This window comes from Portunus trituberculatus, chromosome 39 (assembly GCF_017591435.1).
Source record: "Portunus trituberculatus isolate SZX2019 chromosome 39, ASM1759143v1, whole genome shotgun sequence".
NCBI lineage: Eukaryota > Metazoa > Arthropoda > Malacostraca > Decapoda > Portunidae > Portunus > Portunus trituberculatus.
Window position 1 is genome coordinate 12,368,772 of NC_059293.1, and position 22,232 is coordinate 12,391,003.

Genomic DNA, 22,232 nt, shown 5'->3' on the forward strand with positions numbered 1-22,232 from the left:
AGGCATTAAATGTTCATTATGAGTGAAAGATATTTGAATTCTACTACATAAGCACCTTTTCTCCAAGTGTGAACCAAAGCAGCGGCCACCGTTGAGGCAAGGGACGGACAGACACGTTCCAGACTCAGGCACAAGGCAGTCATGGCTGCGGCTGAGACGTGGTGTCACCAGTGAGGTGGAATTTGTGTCCACTACCTAAAATTATTAGACAAAGACTATATCAATGATCATTATGTTTCTGTTACATTATAAAATCAGTCTCTGTATCAGCAAAAGATGTGTCTATACATGGCTAGTATAGTGGTAACACACTGGCATTGCTATGGTTGGCAGATTGAGTCTTGCTTGGGTTTATTAGTTTAAGCTGTTTACTGGGAGGTTACTGCTGTGGTTGGAGACCCATGGTGGGGTGTTGGGTTTACCTGGCTGATGTTTTGGAAAGCATCAAATGTGATGGATAATGGAATTAAAAACTAACAAACTTTAATTTTATTTATCAAGCTGATACCATCACAAAAGATTTACTGAGACAATTATAAGATAAAAACAAAATAGAAACTGAATAGCTCATGGGGTGGGTTGTCTGTCCAGCCCATACTGGTAATGTTCCTAAATATAATCAAAACTCTTTAAAAATAATTGGTTACAAGGCAAGAAATAAGTGCATTCCTATGCATATTCTATCTCATCAGCTAAAAAACTAAGTTATCAGGTAAGGCTTTAAAACCTGGAACACCTTAAAAGTCATCTGTTAAGTCAGAATCTTTTCTGATTAGTGAGAGTATGTAATTTATTTCTTGAAGAATACCTGAAGTGGAAGAGTTGTGGAGGCTGCAGATGATGGATCAGGAGCCCCATTGTTGTGAAAGGAAGGGAGGGAGAAGTGGTGCATGAAGTGTTCCACATCACCCTCTGCTGCAATACTGGGCCCTTCAGTCAGTATGGTGAGATTGGTCATTGCTTCTACCTGAAAACAAGGCCACATTACAATAAAGCAGACAGTTAATGCTCCTCTTGTTCCACCTGCTGGAATCACCACTTAGAGCTGAAAAGGAACAAAACTTGAAGAGAAAGAGCTTCAGATTTCCTTTATGTACCAATTAAGGATGGGAAACACATATGTGATGATATGTTTGACTTTCAACCAGATCCACTGAGGAAACCTCCTTCCAATCTGTAATTTTTATGAATGGCACTAGAAAAGGTGACTTCAAGCTTCCATCACACACACACAATTGTCGCAACTCACCTGCACACTGTGGAGAGCCAGGAGTCCTTGGAACTTGATAGGATTCATATAGGTGCCATGAGCTTCCTGTACACTCATCCAGACACAGGTGGAGAGGCTACTAGTGCTGGCCACTGCTCTCCTGCGTGAGGAGGTGCGAGGCTGAGGGCAGCTGTGCACACTGACAACTTCCACTGAATTGGCATTCGTACCCATCGCTTTTGCCACGCCAGTAACCAACCGCCCAAGTCCACCCCCGCCCTTGTGTGGGTTCCATCCCCTAGCGAGGCGCTCCGGAGTGGTGGGTGTGAGGGTGATGCGTGTGGCATGGGACAATGCCTCCACACTCAGCATCTGCACCTCCACTGTTACATTGGCAGATACGTCATGGTGACCCCACCGCTGGTCACTCACGGAAAAATGCAAATCATACCTGCATCCAAACAAAGTAACAGAAAAGACAAAAACTATTATGTACAATAGAAATATACTATCAAAAATGTATTTGGCAATAATTTCACATCTAAATGATGAAAATTATGAACATCTTTTTGGTTGCATATCCATAACAAAATCATGACAAACACAAAGCAGTACTATACAATACTGACTTACTTTCCTTCTCTGATGTGACTGGAGGCCAGCAGGTCACCAGTGTGAGAGTCAAGGGTAAAGAGAGGGTGTGGGCTGCCCTCCCAGCAGAAGGTCTTATCAGCCACATCACCATCATCAGGGTCTTGCACAAACACTCGGCCCAATGGTGCCTCAGCCCCGCCCCGCTGCACCAATAAGGGATACTTGTTAACATGCTGATCTACATGCATGGTAGCTAAGCTCCAATACAGTAACAGTCCCGTAATTCCGCAATGGTAAAAAAGAATGCAACTTGTTCCACCTGCTTAATTATTACAATAAAAAATATGAACTTGAACCTCTAAATTATAAATTTGGGAGCTCCTAATAACAAGATTAATTGTTATTAGAGCAGCAAAACTAATGATAAACTCCAAAGGAAGGAGAGAGTGACTCTCAACTGTAACAATCAATTTTAAAGATACACATGAGCAAAGCTGCAGTGTTATGCAACTACCTGAGTCCTCCAGAGATAGGTTGTCTTAGCAGCTGGCTTCATCGGGTTGTCATTGATATCATTGATGATGACAGTGACAGGGTGAGTGGCTGCCAGACCCCGGGCATCAGCCACACGTACTGCTGCCACCAGCTGAGGGTGCTCCTCCCTGTCCACGGCTGAGCGTGTCCATAGTTCTGCCCCACCACGTCCACTGTCCAGATCTGTCATGCAAGAAACAGCCCAACTGGATAAATGAACTACATTTCCATCCTACTTGACCTACAACAATCACTGGCCTGTCATCCTCTACAGTCAGTCTGTACAGCTGTTTAAGTTTCAAGATTCTGTGGCTGAGATTCATTTTGATTAGGTACCCACTGATGAATGGCATTCTCAACCTCTGTTTTGCTAACCATATGCTGCTGGAATATTATTAACTCAATGAATAAACAGGTAGGATAAGTACTTACGTGGATCAAACTGTAGAGACATAAGATCAAAGATATACTGTGGGTTTGATGAGGCCAGGGAGAAGGTGAAGGGCGGGCCATGTCCCAGTGCCCACACGTCCTCATCTGTGGCAGTAAGGACCCCAAGACGGGCGGGTGCTGCGTCCTCTGTGACATGGAAGGTAACTGGAGGGAGGAGGAGAGGAGGGCTGTCGTTGACGTCTGTAAGAGTGATGGTGAGTGTGGCAGTGGCTGTGAGGGGTGGAATGCCACGGTCCACACCTAGGATCTTGGCCACTCCAATGGTACCCCCTGGACCCTCGCGATCCAAGGCCCCTCGCAGGATTATTCCTCCCACGGCATTGACAGCAAGGACATCCCAGCCTCCCTCCACGTGGTACTGCACCTTCTGCTCCCCGCCCTGAAATATAAGGAGTGACATCAATTTGTCTTCTTCAAGAGCTACAATTTCTTAGTCCGCCCCATCCCCTCCCACCTCTCTCTCTGCCAGTATCTTCTTACCATGTCTGGGTCGTGAGCAGGAATGGAGGCCAGCAGGGTGCCCAGAGCTGCATCCTCCCTCACCTTGACATGGGCGTGGGTGCGGGAAAACTGTGGTGGATTATCATTGACATCTTTCAAGTGGACAGACACCCAGGCAGTATCCACATGTCGGCTGTCGTCCCATCCACCTCGTCCCTGACAAGACAAGAATATCCATGAAATAAGATTCACCATTATAACATCTGAAGGACAATATCTGTGATACAAACACATTGATCCAAAGGGTTGTGGCTTGACATGGATGCTAGATGGTCTTGCTCACCACTCACCCGGTCTGTTACTTGTACCATGAACTTGAAACCTCGTCGATGAGTTTCGTCCTCGTAATCCAGAGTTTGGAGGGCATACAGCTCACCCACTGCCCCAACCGACCTCACCGAGAATAGCTGCCAACCCCAGCCGCTGTCTTCCACCACCTGGCAAACAAAGGCATCAACATTACACTGAAAATATTAAGTATATTATGAATGTAATACATTCCTTACTTTCACAGAAATATTCAGCTGACAAATAATTAGAACACAACATAGGATCATAGAGTGAAACAATTCTGCCCTCATCTTTATTACTCTCAAAGGTCTTTGGTTGAAGTTACACACGTTTTTTTTTTTTTTTTTACTATTCAAGAGACAAATTAACAAGCTTTCTACATTATCAAAGAGAAACATTCTGGAGAATAATCATCACTGTGACCTTTGAAAATTATAGTGAAAGTAAAAAAGAATGAAGTGTTTCTGAATAGGACGTTACTGCCAACGGGATGCAAATAAATATTCTTGTTCATTCTTACGTACTCTGTAAAAAAAGTAGTTGGAGGTGTCCACGTCAAGGACAGACACTTCAAGGAGAGAAACGTTGTCTGGCGGCCCGGCACCCCAGGTCTCGTCCACCTCCACCTCCCACTGTTTTTGCTCCAGCTGCGGGGAGTTGTCATTGACGTCCGTGAGCCGCACCACCAGCACGCCAGTCCCTGCAAGGAGACACTCTAGCATAACATAACACAACCAGTGGTCAATACATGTCATGACAGGAGTACGAGCATGAAACATGACCTGCGTTGCCTTTCTCGTTTATTAGGTGTTAAAATAAAAAAAAAAAAAAATGAGCGTAGATTTTACTCAACTTGGCAGTTAGTTAGAAAACGACCTTACTGATCTCATTTTTCTTCCTTGAACTTACCTAATATACATTTCAATATTCTTTAGTAACTAATACAAAGTAGCTCACATATACTACTGAGACCATGACGCCCCGACAAAGCTCACCCCGCAGGCCGCCGCCGTCCATGGCTGCCACGAGCACCTGGTACTGGGGCGTGGTCTCGCGGTCCAAGCAACACGTGGCCGTCCGCACGAGGCCAGTCTCAGAGTTGATTGTGAAAATAGGATCTCCTGTGGTCTCGTGGAAAGCGTTTTTCTGGATGGAGTATGTGACGCGCGCATTGTCACCCTCCAAAGCATCGTCTGCGTCCCTGGCCACCACCACCGCCACAGACAAGTCTGCGACGACGAGTAAATCATGCCAAGGTAATGCAGTAATTAGCATTATACCTAATGGACTACATTATGTTAAGGGAAAGAGAAGAAAGCGGAATACCGTACTTACTATTTCATACTTACCTATTGGTCCATTCTCCTGCACTTGTCCATACATGGTGGCGTTGGGGAACTCCGGTGCGTTGTCATTGATGTCTTTGAGGGTCAAGGTCACCACTGTCTCCGCCACGTGTACCCGCGAGCTACCCAGACCGTGAAGGTCCTCCTCGTCGGGCAAATCCCCTTCGTTGTCTATACTGTCATCACACTTGTTCAGTTCTTCGCCTCCTTCAGCTTCCTCCTCCATGAAGCGTCTCACCCGCCACATGGTCGAGGTGCCTGCCATATGCTTCTGTCTCCACGCCTTCACCTTTCCGCGGTACCGACGCAACAACCTATGAGATTTTCTGGCCACGCCCCTGGTATTCGGCGCCTCTCCCTTACCAGAGTATGTTTGAGAAGTCAAATTATTCTGGCAGTTACTCATACTTGGCGCACATCGAGGCTCGGCATTCACCATCACATCAAAATAAGTTTTTTTTTCGATATCAAAATAGTTATCTTTCCCACGTATAAGGCTGCTGATGGTTTTACCCGAGTCTGCCCCGAAGTGTTCCCTGGTCAATGCTTCAGTGCGATGTCTGCTCAATACACTGTTCACCCGCGCCCGTCCTCCCTCCTTAGCGGAGGGGGCCGAGCTGCTGCTGACGTCACCTCTGCCGGACATGTAATCACGTTTTCTGTGCGAATTCCGAGTTGTTTTCTTTGCATCTTTTTCTTTTTCCTTGCGTCTGGCGGTGTCCTTGCTAGCGAGGTGGCGGTGGATAGCCTCGCGGCTCCACAGCGCTTGCCCGTCCCTCACCTGCACGCGCACCCGCCACACGGCGCGTCCAGCGGGCGGATCGCGGTCCAAGGGCTGTGGGACATAAAGCACGGCCATTACTCACTCTCTAATAGCACGGGAAATGGTGAAGGATAAGTGTGTGAAAAACATGCTAAGTTTTACTCTATGACTATGGCAATGGTAACGATAGAAATACTAACAAATTTCTTTTGTACTAGTAACTACAATGACTATGACGATGACAATATTATTACTAGCTACTACTACTACTACTACTACTACTACTACTACTACTACTGCTGCTGCTGCTATTACTACTATACCTACTGCTAAACATGCAAGTTTGAAAACTGAATGCTTACAGCGAATATGAATACATGAAGAAAATATACATGACACCATGAAAGATCGTATATCAATGTGAACTGGAGCCAGATAACACGGCATAACACCAACAGAACGTGTTGCGCTCACCCTGAGTTGGATCACCTCGCCTGTGAGGGAGTTGACGGAGAAGAAGGCGTTGTCCGGATGGAAGCCGTCCACTCCATCACCGCGCACCGTGTACAGCAGTCCATGGTGGTCCAGCCAGTCAGGGTCCTCTGCCGTCACCTGCAACAGTAAGAGTGAGGGCGAAGCGGTTCTTGGCGGTATTACGCGTTCGGTGGCAATGGAGGTGGTGATACTATTACAAGGTCTGAAGTGGCCTCCGGTGAATCAGTATACTGGCGATGTAGTGAATAGCGCTGCCGTTTGCAAAGCCACCCGTCTGCTCTAATTGGCTTAATTTTGAGTACACGTCATGGAGGAGTGTGGCACTCCATCTACGTAGATGTTCATCAGTGAGGCGAGTGAGTGGCCAGCGCGACAGCTGGTTCAAATAGACACAATAATAACATGCTTCACGTCGCAAGCTCAATACAAACGCAGAAATGCATAAAGCTACATATTGTCCTGTTCGCTGAACCTTTAGGGCCGTCCACACAATAGAGCACACGTCGACGAGCTCTGCCCGCAACAGGGTTAAAATCCTCGTCTCACTCTCCTGACTATCCCTGACTCTCACACCGCTAAGGTCAAGGGTAATGCCCAGTGACCACCTGCATTCCTCTCGTCACCATTATCTTCCTATCGTCCAGCGTTTCATCTTCAAATGGTCTTTCTTTTTCTCCTTTATATTTCTTCGTCGTTCCGAAACCCCAGGCGGAAAAGGGGAATAATTAAAATGCGGATAAAAGAAATTATGGAGGTATAGTTGTGTGTGTGTGTGTGTGTGTGTTGTGTGTGTGTGTGTGTGTGTGTGTGTGTGTGTGCGCGCTTTCACCAAACGCTATAGGATAAACCTGCATGGAAAACAAGGAGCAGACCACAGGTTAGCATCAGTCTCCATCCTTCTCTCCCTCTTTGTCTCTCCTGCCTCTTCCTGCCACGTCCCCTCAGCTTCCACTCTCTTGAAAAGCATCAGTGACCTCCTGCACGCTCCGCCCCTGCCACGCCAAACACACCTCCGACAAGTAGAATCAGTACTAATTAGAATACAACACAACACAACTCAGCACAATATAACACGAGACACCTTGTTACCTGGACAGAGAAATTTGGTCAGCAAGCGAGCGTGCATGTGGCGAGCGCTTGTTTCAGCGACCACAATTTGGCAAGAATGAATCTCCCCCCTAAAACCAACGATTCATGCACCAAACACTGCCACTGAATTTCAAACTCGCTAATTGCTGCGTCCACAAATTCTGCCGCGGCCTTGTGCTGCCTAGAAAACCCCGCCGCTTGGCTCTGTGAGTGAGGTCAGCTCTCTCTCTCTCTCTCTCTCTCTCTCTCTCTCTCTCTCTCTCTCTCTCTCTCTCTCTCTCTCTCTCTCTCTCTCTCTCTGATAAAACCGGTCACCTAACGCGACAAATTGAAGACGAGGCAAATATTTACCTAATTTTGTTATCTTTTTCTACTGTTTGTTGCTATCTGTCTCTATTTCTGCCTGCTTTCTATCCTCTCTCTCTCTCTCTCTCTCTCTCTCTCTCTCTCTCTCTCTCTCTCTCTCTCTCTCTCTGCATCACTGAGCACAGGACGTGAACTTAATTAAACAAATACATCCCTTCTGCGTACTCGTTTTCATAACGGAGACACGCTTTGCTTTGGACGTTGCTCTCGCGCCCCAAGTCCCTCGCAGCTCACTCCTCCCTGGTGGTGATGCATGTCTTCCTGCCACCCCTCATATCCTGATATAGATGCACAGCTTTACTTTGCATTCTCGCCATCTTTTGAATATATGTTTCCCTATTCGAATGCAACGAGAGACTATCTGTACTTACGGAATTGTTAGCGAGAAGTGTGATATCTTTTGGAAATCACAGCCGAGGAATTGAGCAACGTGTGTGAGCAATAACGAAATATGCAACAAACTTGTATCTGACCAGCCCTTGCTTTTACAAGTTTTATGTGGCAGGGAAATATAGGAGAGTCTGCTACACATGTACAGTATGCACACTCGATAAATTTTAAGTTCACGGATACAATCGGATTGATCCATCTTAATCCGGGAGGCGTACCGCTGAAAGGGTACAAGCAGATACAGAGGAAAGATTGTACTCACAGACTCGGGGGAAAATATAGTGAGACCAATATGATCCAGGTACTCGCATATAACACTGAAAAAAAAAAAATCTCTGTCCGAATAGTGATGGGATGAATAAAACCAAATACTAACCTTAAACACTAAAGGAATGCATTAATCTCTACCTGAATAGCGAACAGGTGACTAATGAACCAGTACTCGCATAACACTGAAAAAAATATCTGTCCGAATAATGATGGAATGAATAAAACCAAATACTAACCTTAACACTTGAGGAATGCATTAACCCTTACCTGAATCGCGAACGGATGGGTAAAAGTAATGAAGATGCAATTATAAATGACTGCCGCCGAAGTGTCACAGGTACGTACAAGAGGTAACTGATCCGATATTAGTCTCCAGGAAAGGAAAGTATAGGTATTTCAGCAAACTTCTACACTCACTTCTTTCCCTTTTTAAAACAGTGTCTATGATTAAATATATCACTTTTTTCCTTTTTTAAAACAAGAGGGTCTATGATTAACCTCTTCAGTACTGGGACGCATTTTTACTACGAGTTTTGGGTATGATTTGACGATCTTATTTACATTACCAAGGGTTTATGGATGTTAAAAGATTAATGGTTCAGTCTTCACTATTCTAATCCCTACATAATTTTCTGAAGTTGTATAAAATCACCAAATAGTAACCAGAATGAAAATGAAAACGCGTCACGGTACTGAAGACAGCAGTCCTTAAAGAAGAGCAGACACAGATATTCTCCCTCAATCTTTAATCTCTGTAAAAAAAAAAGTATCATAAGTTTCCGCTCTCTGCATCTCATCTTTTTCCTTGACAGAACTTAAATTGCTGATGAGAATCTTAAACTGTACCTTTTGTCTTTAGTTTCGCGCGCAATTCTCCGCCGTGTGCGTGTGTGTGATTTTCTTGTGACCACGGGCTAGAAACATACAATCATGATCAACATTTAAAGAGTTTTTAGAAGATTTATGTGGTTTTGTCAATGCACGACTCCATTTTCCACACACATCCCTCATTCCTCCTTCATTAACACACGGTGCCGCTTCGTTGCCTACCTCCGTCTCCGTTTTCTCTCACACCTGAAAACTGCCTCACCAGCCTTGGATCGTATTCTTAAACGTTTAGGAGTCTTATCTCTTGTTATTTCAGGCTATAGTGGAAGGTAATAAAATCTTTTTAAAAGTGTTTTCGTAAAAAAATAGTTAATCAAGAACCACAAAGCATCAAAACAGCGTCTGATTCCGCCTCTTACTATCGCATCTTTTCTTCACCACGTACATCCCTTAGCTTTGTCTGTCTGGTTTCCTGTTTTTCCCCCTATTGAATTCCGCCTTTCCAAGAATAATCTATTGTTAAAGGGCTTTTTAGGCTTCCTCTCACGCTCCCGCCGTGAGGAAATAATACTGATGACCCGGGCACCTGCTGCGTTGTTCGAGATCGTGATGGAGGAAACCACGGGAGTGTGAGTGCGTGATGCTTGCTGTTAATCCTTTCACTGTCGCGGCTTCTGAAGTTCCATAAATTTTTCGGTGGAAGTTAATTCTCATGAATATAAAGTTCTTGTTTACTTACTTATTTTACTTAGCAAAAATAAAGTTTAGCGAGTAAAATTTTCGATCTTATCCATGGTACCTTTTCTTTCTTTCTCTTCTTTTTATATAAAAGAGGAGAACCTGCCAAGGGCAACACAAATGCTATAAAAGAAAGGCCCACTGAAGTGCCTGGTGATGTCTGCCAAAATTTTACTTCAGACTTTTACCATAACGTTCATCAAGACCGACAAGCCGAGGCAGCGAAGGCATCAGCAGTCAGATTGGCGAGTGACAAATAACCTTTATACAATATAATGAACCCATAAGACTAAAACTGACTTGTTAAGAGTAAAAATAAACGGCCTTTGGCGTTAAAATTGACCTGTTAGTAAAATTGGCCAGTGTCGGTGAAATGCAGTTTGTCTCACCGTCACAAGTCTAACAACAGACCCTTTGGTGGAGGGATGCAAGATGAATACGTTGTTTGAGACTGCTGTCCATATAATTTGGCCGTGACGAGTCGTACAGAACAGGATGATTCTGAGCCAGTTCAATAAGTAATCATGCATTCTTGAGGACAAACTCACAACACACTCGTCCGGCGTCCCTGAAACACATGCAGGAGATCGATGTAGACGATGTTCAGTTTTACGGAGCGGAAACATATGGCAAGGAGAGTCAAAACACGTTACTGCGCCGGACGTAAATATGTCAGCCGAACTCCTCTACATTAACACTGAAGCACTGGGCGGATACGGAACTGATACAGCCCTAAAAAATGTGAAGCGACCTCAACGATCGTAGAATAAAAGTTCCCTCCCTGGTGCAGGAAGGGCAAGGGGTCTCTGAAGAAGGTCGCTGCTTTGACATGAGGAAGCCGCGGCCCTGACGAGCAGCGCAGTTTTTCTCTCTTAAAAACATGAATTTTCTCCCTCTGGCGCGTCCTCACCGCCGCCACCTTTCTTTGCCCCCCAAGTGTAATCTGATTTTCAACCTGATCCCATCGTTCTCTCACCACTATTTTCGAAGGCCACAGAGATGGTTAGGCAGGTTCTCAAAAGGGTGTCTCCTTTTATAATATAGAAATCGTGTTATTCTATCAGTAAAACCGTAATCACACACACACACACACACACACACACACACACACACACACACACACACACACACACACACACACACACACAAAGTAGTCGAGATGTGGACAGCAACATTTTATAATATGGTCCCTCATCTGCTCTCAGGGACATAACATCTCAAGGTTTTCTCTTCCATAAGCTTCTTTTTCTCTTTCTAATTTTCTTACATTAGGTATTCCGTCAGTTCACCTTGAATTAATTAGCGTCATGAAAAAATAGACTTTCGCTTCTGTGTCCTCGCTGCCTTCCATGCTCCTCCCGCTGTGCTGACCTGCAATAGTCTTTTTCAGTGGTTTCTGTGTCAGCTGCATCGATCACGTTTACAGCATAACCCTCAGTTTTATTCAGTCTTCCTTTACCTTCTGGAATGTTGTGTTTTATGACCAGTTGTGTTTTCGATACTCAAGCACCTACACTAACTTTTTTTCTCTCCTGTATAATACAAGTTTCCCAATCCAAGTCTCTTCAGTATCTTATGAAATGTTGTGTCTTATGACTGGCTGTGCTTCCAATACTCAAACACTCACACTTTTTTTTCTTTCTTGAGTGATAGAAGTTTTTTAGTACAAGTTCTCAACCTTCATATAACTCGCACAGGAGGCAGATAGGTAAGCTGATCTGAGAGAAAAAAGATGCACGGATTGGATTGAATAACACGTCCAGTTCTCAATTCTACAGAAGCGATGGGAGAGGAGGAATATTTATTTACGTCATTCTGTATCACTACGTTAGATAACATAGTCACTGCAAACATCTGTAAAAAGAAGAAGAAGAAGAAGAAGAAGAAGAAGAAGAAGAAGAAGAAGAAGAAGATGATGATGAAGAAGAAGAAGAAGAAGAAGAAGGGAGGAAAAAGAAAATGTCTGCTGCTGTTTGTTCTTTGTTTCTCTTCACCACCACGAATCTGCTCACATTCGTAGCCACCTAGTACAGCAGGCAGCAACAGGTGTGAACGGGGCAGAAGGTCTGAGGAAGCAGCGGGCTGACATAAAGGTTCACTGAGGGAGATGGATAATTGGATACGCTGGGGATGTTGAAAGCGACGCATGCTAACAGTACCTCACTACCCGCCAGCCTCCTGACTCCTGACTGCCTATCTAAACCGTGCACTCTGAAAATATTGCAATGGTTATGTAGGTGAAGCTTGTGTACTGTGTTGGATTTAGCGTATAGTTGACAGCATGAACTGGCGCTTCTAAGTTTTGTGCTTTTCTTCAATTTTAAGTCTTCTAATCAACTGACAGTCTCATTACGAAGCCTGTCGATACATTTTCATCGTGATATACATATGCAGTTGGATATAGGTGACGACACGGCCCGGGAACCATAAATCAAGAGGATCGGAGTACTTAACCCCTGCAGGTCATGACGTGTTTTAATTTTCCTCATGGTTACTATTTGACGATTTTATGCAGGTTAAGAAACATAATGTGGAGGATTAGAATTGTGAGGACTGTGGCCATTAACCTACTGACCTTCATGGAGCCTTCCTAATGTAAACAAAATCATCTAATCACACCCAAAACTCAAAGTGGAAATGTGTCCCAGTACTGAGATGGTTAACTGAGGAAACACAAAGTAAATAGGAAACATTACTCGACTTCTAACCATAACAATATCTCTATGACGCCAGAACAAGTTAATTACAGCTGTCCTCTGACCTAGCACGAGCTCTCAGATTAATTTCAGTGGAGGATTATATCAAAAGTTCTCATCTCATTTCCTTTAATTACGAGGAAATTAAAGGGAATAGGATCCAGATACCTTCATTATTGTTCCCTGATTATCTGTCCCATAAATATCAACTATAGATAAGGCTCATACATAACAGAGCGAGTTGAAATGAGCTGGTAAAATGATTTTGCTACTTTGTGCCCACTGAAAAAAAAAAAAGACAGCTGGAAGGTTTTATATCCATATTTGATGACTTGGTGTGTATTCTTAATGATCTCTCTCTCTCTCTCTCTCTCTCTCTCTCTCTCTCTCTCTCTCTCTCTCTCTCTCTCTCTCTCTCTCTCTCTCTCTCTCTCTCTCTCTCTCTCTGGCCCATGACCACTATTTTCAAAGCTCACAGAAACCATTAGTCTGTCAAGAGTCCTTTATCATGTTATTAATATGAAAATCTTGTTAACTTACTTCTATAACCAAGAAAAACTCAACTCAGCAGTGTAACATCAAACAGATACTCTCGAAAGTAATGGGGATGGAAGCAGAAGTGTTTTAGAAGATGACTAACGGCCATATTCAGAAACGCCTTGACTTTTCACTAGGACAATTTTTCAAGTCCCCTTTAGACAACTAGCTGGGTTTTCAAGACAGTTTCTCCTTATGATTAATTAGAAATCTTGCTAATCCACCACCAAAACCATAAAAATACACTTAAAAATATGAGTATCTTCAATTAAAGGCTTTGGAAATAGTCGTCGTGAGAGTGCAAAGCTTTTCTGATTAGGGCTATAATTCTCACCGTGATGATGGAGGCGGGTAGGGAGCGGTCGTCCTCCTCTACTAGAGTCACGTAGGGCCGCGGGTCGAGGAAGTAAGGCGGGTTGTCGTTCACATCTCGTACCCTCACGCGGACCCTGGTGTGCGCTACCTCGCCGGCCGCCTCCGCCACCACCACCAGTTCATGCTGACGCCACCAAGAATAACGAGGAGAGACATGAAATAAGTGGAATAATTATTAGGTGTCTATTTGCATACTGTATTTTCGATGACAATTCATATTTAATTTTGGTGAATCTAAAACAATCTAGTTATCGCTTTTCGTCTTTTTTTTTTATCTGATTTTCATTTGTTTATTAATGTCTTGCTATGCTTAATCTAAGACCATCTATTCATAGCTCCTAGTCTTGATTAAATTACTATGTGTATTGAATGAAACCAACACAAAGAAACAAAAGCTAGTGACGGTATGCTACTTAGCTCTGAACAAAATGCAACAACCTTCATTGTCCAAAAAGCTAATAAAAACTAATGATTATTCTCCTCATATTACTGAACTTAATTAAATTTTTTTTTTTTGACAACGCACATATTCAAAACATGTGCTGAATTCTCACAAATGATATACAGCAAACATCCTTACCTTATTCTGAAGTTGTTTGCTTTACATCTTTTAGTTGAGTTATTTCAACAGCAAGCCAACCCCTACATTATTTCTTGGCTATCTAATACATATATTCTATCCATCTGTTCCAGATTCCCAGTTTCTCTCAGCTTTTTACTTGCCTCGCTCATTTCTAAGTTGCTTCATTCATAATTTCAGGCTAATTTACTTCATTCAGTGACATAATTTTCACAAAGGGTATTCGGCAAAACTCCAATGTTTGAGCTGTTTGATATATTCTACATTTCATCCCATACTCCAAGATTCCCAGTTTCTCTCAGCCTCTTCCTCACTTCATAAGTTGCTTTATTCCTATTTTTTGCTAGCTTATTTCATGCAACGACATAATTTTCATAAAGGATATTCGTAAAACCCTAATGTTATTCTTGAGCTGTTTGATATAATATTCTACATTTAGTCCCACACTCCAAGATTCCCAGTTTCTCCCTGCCACTCTCTCCCGTCACTGGCCTCTGTATCCCCCACGTCCCCGTCTCAAGCCTCACCTTATCCAGCACTTCGTAGTCCAGCGCCGCGGCGAGAGTGATGACCCCGCTGTGCTGATCGATGGTGAAAAGGCCGTCTCTGTTGCCGCCCGTGATACTGTACCGCACGTCCTCGTCTGTAAAAAAGAAATAGTGGTGTCTTAGTGGTGGTGGATGGTGGTGGTGGTTGTAATGGTGGTGCTGTATTAGTTTATTTGGTAAAGTTAATACAGAAACTATTCACGTCCTCGTCTGTGAAGAAAAATAGTAATGCCTTAGTAGTATTAGTATTAATATTAGTAGTGATAATTGTAGTAGTAGTAGTAGTAGTAGTAGTTATCTATCTAATGCAAGAGATATCCAGAATTCTCAGTCTTTTAGCCCTTTTACTGGTAAACTCAGAAACTGCTTGCTTGCTTTTGTATTTGCCCTTCCTATGACTTTAACTCTTTCTAAAGAGAGGATAGTAGTCGTAGTAGTAATAGTAGTAGCAGTAGTGGTAGTAGTGGTAGTGGAGTGTACGTTTATTGGATAAAGTCAATGTATGGACTCCGACAAATCCATTAAAGCAAAAAAGGGGACAGGTTCAGGGTAATGTATACAGAACCCCTTCACTACCAAATCACGGACGACGTGCAGTACAACTTTCGACGAAAAAGCAACGAAACATGAACTGCTAACGAACAATTCACTGTAACTTTGTGAAAATGTTTTGAAAATACCAGCGGAAATGTAAAAGGGTGAGTCTCTCTCTCTCTCTCTCTCTCTCTCTCTCTCTCTCTCTCTCTCTCTCTGGCATGACCTGTCACCTAACGCGACAAGCTGAAGGTGAGACAGAGAGGAAAGGGTACGCCAGTATAGCCATAGCCAGAAATCCAGCAACATATCATACTCAATTCCACTGTGTTCTGCTTTCCCCTTTCCATCTTACCTCAGTACTCTCACACATATCCTCGTCTCATTCCAGCAATTCCCACCAAATTCTAATTAAATTTAGTGACGGTTTTCGAATATGTTTTCACGATTGTAAAGATTCTGTCTAGCCAATTGAAAGAAAAAAGTAAAATAAAACATCCATGAGAAAACTATACGAAAATAACTTCCGTAACCTTTGGAAACTGTCACGATAAGAGAACAAAGAGCTTAAAAATAGGAGCATAAATCCTTTGTTATGCTGACGGCCTTTCGAACTCTTATAACTTATACATGACTAAGAGATCGAGGGACTGAGGAGTGCAAGGGAAAATAAACAGAGAGGATGATTGTTACTATTGTTTAAGATGGGATGGTATGTTAAGCAGGAAGGGTACGTATACAGTCCTCTCGGGAAGGTTGTGTTTTTGTTCCATTATCACGGGTCGCTTCGATAGGCAGACCTGTTAGGTGGTGTTCCTCTTGTGTCTGATTCTGTGTGGAGAGGGAAGCAGCACAGTCTGTTTCTCGATTTTTGGCCGCGACTTTATGTGGAAGGGCAGCACTGTGTTGATAAAGGCAGATGCTTCACCGGGGTCGGCAGGAGATCCGTACACAACACCGCTCATTAGGAAGACTTACTAACGACGATTCTGGTGCGATAGGAAAGGTTCGCTAAAGAATATACGTGCGTGATTGAAATGCGTGTGGATTTCGTAACGGAGTTAAGAGTTTCCTATCAAGCATTATTATCAGTGAAGGTTACTCACATTCAAGTGGAATTGCTGAGGACAAATAACGTTGAATTAATTCGAGAGATGTGACAACAGATATATACTGTATTAATGCAGAAGGACATTCATTGTGTGTGTGTGTGTGTGTGTGTGTGTGTGTGTGTGTGTGTGTGTGTGTGTGTGTGTGTGTGTGTGTGTGTGTGTGTGTGTGTGTGTGTGTGTGTGTGTGTGTGTGTGTGTGTGTGTGAGAGAGAGAGAGAGAGAGAGAGAGAGAGAGAGAGAGAGAGAGAGAGAGAGAGAGAGAGAGAGAGAGAGAGAGAGAGAGAGAGAGAGAGAGAGAGAGAGAGAGAGAGAGAGAGAGAGAAACATATACACAAATACAAAGCACTATGCATATTACACTCCCCATGCAGAAACACACTAACGGTCAGTCTAGTTTAATATACCAAACCCTCCACGTGAAATCTAATAATCTATAATCCCAATACTCGCAGGCTTTCACCAGAAGTGCCCGGCGGAGGATGAGGTCACGGCCGCAGCACAAAAGCACTTGGCACGCTCGGGTAACGTTGGTAAATCATAAAACGCAACATTTCCTGCGTGGCGGGCGAGGCATGCGTGGAGAAGGTCTACAGGCAACGACGCACTTGCTCTCTCATCTTCTACACCAGGCTAAATTAACAGAAAACGAGGAAAGGCTTGCAAGAACGAGGGTCGGAGAGGAGAGACCAAGGGTAGGTTAAAAAAGGGATGAGAATGAGTGTAGCGGGATATTATTTCTACATAAGGAGTATACAGAATGTCCTCGACCTCATCGGGCAAGATAAATAGATAAAACTGCATTTCCAGGCCTCATTCTCGGCATTTTAGGACCATTTAGGTGTAGCAATTATTCCCAGAGCAAGTTGGAATGCTTTTTTTTTTTATTGTATGTGTGTGTGTACGTCCTTGTCTGATCTTCTGCAGTAGTATTTTCTTTCTTTTATCAATTTTCGGTTTTACTCTCCGTGTTTCTTTTCCTCTCCGTCAGAAAGTGAGACAGGTACCATTTAGCGTTTTGTGTACGTACCACCAGGAGCTACGGACTGACAGATCTGAACGCACGTAGGTTTTGCGAATGACAGGAACTGGGCATCAAAATGTGTTAGTGCGTACAAGTCGGCGGTTTGATTCCTCTTGTGTGTGTGTGTGTGTGTGTGTGTGTGTGTGTGTGTGTGTGTGTGTGTGTGTGTGTGTGTGTGTGTGTGTGTTCTTAGGTCGCTGCCTCGCTATTCCTGGCTTGTATCACTACGGGGAACAACGAAAGCACGATCGACAAACACCGCAATAGATGAAGGCCACATGGAACACTGCCCCCGTCACGTCCCCCCATCTCCCTTCTCTCTCTCTCTCTCTCTCTCATCTAAAATATACCAGTTCTGCGTACTTGCATTGTCAGGTATTCTCGTTCTATTCCCTTGCACCAAGTTGGGACTCATAGCAATACTGTTTGAGGAGAACCACGAGAAACATTCTTACAAAATGATTGCATTATTCACAGAAATCCATTTCTCCGCTTCACACTGAGTCTGCAGTCCCAAATCTTAAAGAAAACACACAAATCACGTGGTTGCCTGAAGTGAGGATCATCTAACGACATTTGATTGAGGAGCCCTTCTGTCAATACTATTTAGATCAAACACAAAAGACTTTACTACTTCAAATCATGTGAATAAGAAAAATAAATTAAAAAGAAATAGAACACTAATCATAACCAATAATAATAGGAAGGACAACGAGCTTCCATGACATATTTCACTGCAGCCTTACTGTAACATAAGAGAAATCGTGATCTTGTCATCTTAACAGTAGTACGTCACTCCATTGTCCTGCTCTTATCTTATGCCAAAACAAACATGATACGCAGCACAGAGGTAGGGAATGAAAAACATGAATATCGGACTGTACTAATATCGTGTTTGAAATTGTTTGCTAAAGAGAAGGGACCTAGTGAAAGGAAAATATTATTCGTTCCGGATTACAGAAGATGATAATGATGAATGTATAATTGTAATATTAATGTCACTAAAAGAGTTAAGGAATAATAAGTCGAAGGAAAGAAAGGCAAGGACATCCGTCTCAAATTAAATTGTATGAAAAGTGAGGCGTGTGTTTAAAGAAAATGGTGAAAAATCGCCATTTCAAGGGATAGAAACATTCTGGCGCGGCGGCATGAAGTATTCAAGTGATGAAGGTAAGTCACACAAGCTTACGTGTAATGGCCTCGTCAGACGGATTATTTTATAACGGGAAACGGAATTAATTCACGCTTACTGTTTTACTGCCGGATGCAAACAGAGAACACTATTACCGCTACTGCTCCTGCTGGTACTACTACTGCTGCTGCTACTACATATACTACTTCACACAACAACAACGACTGTTACGACTACTACCACACTAGTGGCTAAATATATACTATATCACCTACCATTTCATTATACTCATAGTGACATTGGCTCGTGTTAATACTTCTGACAATCTTCTCGAGTACGCTTGGAGCAAATATACACTAGTTTGGGAAGCCCCAGGACTCTAAAGGCTGGTGAACATGTCGGTGTTTCGCCGCGTGGAATAGAAGACTCAAATGTTTCCTGCCTTACGGTACACATCGCGCAGTGAGCCGAGTGGAGGGAGAGAAAGCAGATTTACTTCTAACACATTCGAGAAAGGTTCAAGGCCCCAAAATTTCTCCAGCATGAGAGAAATGAAGAGAGCAAGTGTTAACAAAGTTGCAGAAAAGCGCATTTATGAAAGTAAAAGGAAAGAAGAAAAAACTGCTTAATTTCTATGACATTGGAGAATGGTTTATGACTCAAAGATTTCAGCAGCAAGAAGATAAGTGTAGCACGTATACAAAGCAACAGAACCTGGAAATATAAACAAAGAGTAAATAAAGAAGAAAGAAAAGGGGAACTGTTACAAAAACATACTATTATTACTACTACTACTACTACTACTACTACTACTATTACAATTCGAAAACATTTAATGACCACAAGACACGTTCAAGGACAGATGTTAACAGAGGCAGTAATGGAAGACTGTGGTAATGTAATAATTCATTTCTCAAAGGGATCAGTTATGCTTCACATTTATATTCATGAATGTTTTAGTGGCATTAGGTATGTTATGATTCATATTGCTGCGTTCCTCATTATGCTCACAGTGAATTTATTAGCGAAGTGGCACTGGGGTCGTAAGGATATTAAACAGACAAGTGGAAATACGAGCTGAAGCTTCCAAGGAATTCTCTTCAGGAACTGTGTAGAGTCTTGCCATGGCCCATACTATGAGGCGTGTTCTGAAAGCCTTGGTCTCTCATTAAGGGGTATTTACAGAGGTCACACAGATCAGTTACGGTCTAAAGAGTCTTTTCTCGCTGATGATGCAGAACCCTTCTCACACTAAGACAAAAATAATGAAACTATTCTTAAAAACGGTAAAAATTTTCCCTTCAGTACATTAAAAAAAAAATTGTTAAACTGTCACTGAAATCATGAAAGCACAGTTGAAATTCACAATACCTTTCACCGCAGCTCATGAAATGTAAAATCCTTCTCAAACTACCGTTACAGTTCTGAAAACATCTTTGACAACCATAATATTTCCCACTAGAGCCTGCCAAAAGTGTCAAATCCTTCTCTTATCCATCACCTGAATCATGAAAATATCTTTGAAATTCACACTATTCCACAAGAATCCAACTAAAGATCTGAATTACTATCAAATCTTCAATCCAGTCATGAAAACCCTTCGAAACCACTCCACCTTCCTTAGATCCTGTTCAAAGCAGATATGAGACAATGAAATGTTTGAGAGAGTACGGTGTTATGAGTAGCGCACCCTGCAACCATAGCGCCTCCACTGGCAACACTTCTCTAAGCGGCTTTTGAGTCATTATTCTTCAAGCCGCGCGCTTCGTCCCTACCTTCCATGAACTCAGTCCTCAGTCGTCCGCCACCAGTACTTCCTGGCTCTCTCTCGTCAGCCTTATGCCTCCCGCTCCAATACTGCGCGGAGTTTCAACACATACTCCTCGAAATGTGATGTAGTGAATGTTTGGTCTATTATAACACGAGTAATGTGTTTTTGTCTAACCACATACCGAATACATGCAAGTAATAATGATTTCACCACTTGTGCCATTAAGTTTTGTTCATCTATATACATGTGAGCCTTGTTATTCTATTTCACTCTTTATGTTGCTCTTAGCCAGCTTTCCCCTCTTACATGAAAAGAAAGTAATAGTTCTTTCACTGATGTTTCCTTTTATGACATGAATAGTACTGATCTTCGTCCATCCATATACATGCAAATAATAGTTCTTTCACTACTGGATAACATATATATATTCTTTTTTTCAGTAATCTCATAAAAGTTCAGACGTTTGGGTTTTTACTGCAGTGTTTTGATTAGTTCAGTGATCTAGAAAATGTAGAATCAAACTCTTATTTTTAAATACTTGGGTTCTGACTGCAGTGTCTTAATTACTCCGTTAACCTAGAAAATGCAGAACTAAACTCCTATTTTCAGACACTCGGGTTTTGACTACAGTGTCTTGATTAGTTTGGTAACCTAGAAAATGCAATATCAAACTCTTATTTTCTTCTTTTCATTGGTCGATTTCAAAACAGTTGAGAGGTTGATCACAAGAAAGCAAAGACGTCTTGATTTATGGAGACGAGGGAAACAGGAATGGTACTAAAGGTTTTCTCCTCCACAAGGGAACTCAAGGAATGCTTCTTCGTATGACAGGCGAGGAAATGTATTCGTCACTTGCTATAATTTTTGAAGGAGAAGTGAATGCAAACTAAAATGCTTCGTTGAAATAGCTTGTTTTTTGGAGGGGAAAGTCTTAATATTTGCCATATCCTTACAATAAAAAAGGAATAAAGGGAAGGGGGAAAAGTTATAGAAAAATAGAATAAACTGCATAAACTGCTTGAAAAACTGGACAAAAGTATAATTCGAGCGTAACTAATCTCTATACAAAACACCTTAACACACACACACACACACACACACACACACACACACACGAGTCGAGCCAACACGATGTACTCGATCAATTTTTCTATATCAGTAATAGCTGTTTTCATCAGGTAATGCATCACACACACCTGGGAATGGCGTCCAGTTTCGAGATGTATTTGTAATGTTCCAAAAATCAAACACGGACATAATTCTCTCTCGCTTCAGTCGTTCCGTGCCTTCAGTATGTCATTTAGTTGATGAGGATGCACGTATCAGAACATTTCCGTGTATGTAAGGTCACTACTTACTGTAAATGGTCTTTGGCTAATTTTGGTTTCTCTTTTTATTCATTTTCGCTTCGTTTTTTCCCTTTAAACTATGTTTTTTCGCTTTCCCTTTCATGTTTCCCAGCTTTTAATTTATCGGTTTAATTTTGTTTCCTAATCTGGAAGTCATTTGGTTCCTTTTAGCTTCCTTTTTGAATTTACATACTCGTTTTTCATTTGGGAATCCCTTCAAATGTAAAAATATTAGTGTTTATTATTTTGGCTTAACAAATAAGTTTTCAAATCATCTTAACTTTGAATCTTCTTACATTCTTTTCTCTTTGAAGATAAGAAAAAGGAAAAGAAAAAGAAAACACAAATCGTATGTTTATTTTTCTCAATGTATTTTTACTGAAGTTTTCAAACATAAACACATTATTTTGTTTTTCATGCTTCAACTTGCTCTAGCTTGTTTTTCATTCAGTAATTTTTCTTTTCTTATAGTTTATGAAATATAGTGAACTTTCGCTTTTACTCAATTACTATGGAAAAATAAGAAGAATTTCGTTTATATAAAGCTCGCTGTCAGAAATATTTGTATCGTTACAGCAAAAGATACAATTTGAAATTTGAATTACAGCAAACATTACTATCCACTCGCCAGTTACTATAACCTCTATTGCTCCAGCCACTACTTTATGTATATCATTTAGAAAGCCAATGGACTCGCTTGACTGCCTCA

At 42.2% G+C, this 22,232-nt stretch overlaps 1 protein-coding gene across 6 annotated transcripts in view; it reads right to left on the reverse strand.

The window, feature by feature from the left end:
• Positions 1-22,232, reverse strand: part of LOC123515594 (putative neural-cadherin 2) — a 394,007-nt gene that overhangs the window by 5,676 nt on the left and 366,099 nt on the right. For all 6 annotated transcript variants that reach the window (XM_045274363.1, XM_045274359.1, XM_045274360.1 and 3 more), the window contains 14 exons: positions 14,584-14,699; positions 13,436-13,600; positions 6,167-6,304; positions 4,933-5,764; positions 4,579-4,812; positions 4,108-4,283; positions 3,583-3,729; positions 3,272-3,448; positions 2,771-3,170; positions 2,319-2,521; positions 1,844-2,007; positions 1,250-1,661; positions 809-967; positions 56-195 (listed from right to left, as the gene is read on the reverse strand). In XM_045274363.1, coding sequence (XP_045130298.1) covers positions 56-195; positions 809-967; positions 1,250-1,661; positions 1,844-2,007; positions 2,319-2,521; positions 2,771-3,170; positions 3,272-3,448; positions 3,583-3,729; positions 4,108-4,283; positions 4,579-4,812; positions 4,933-5,764; positions 6,167-6,304; positions 13,436-13,600; positions 14,584-14,699 — 3,463 coding nt within the window. The remainder of the gene's footprint in view (positions 1-55; positions 196-808; positions 968-1,249; positions 1,662-1,843; positions 2,008-2,318; positions 2,522-2,770; positions 3,171-3,271; positions 3,449-3,582; positions 3,730-4,107; positions 4,284-4,578; positions 4,813-4,932; positions 5,765-6,166; positions 6,305-13,435; positions 13,601-14,583; positions 14,700-22,232) is intronic.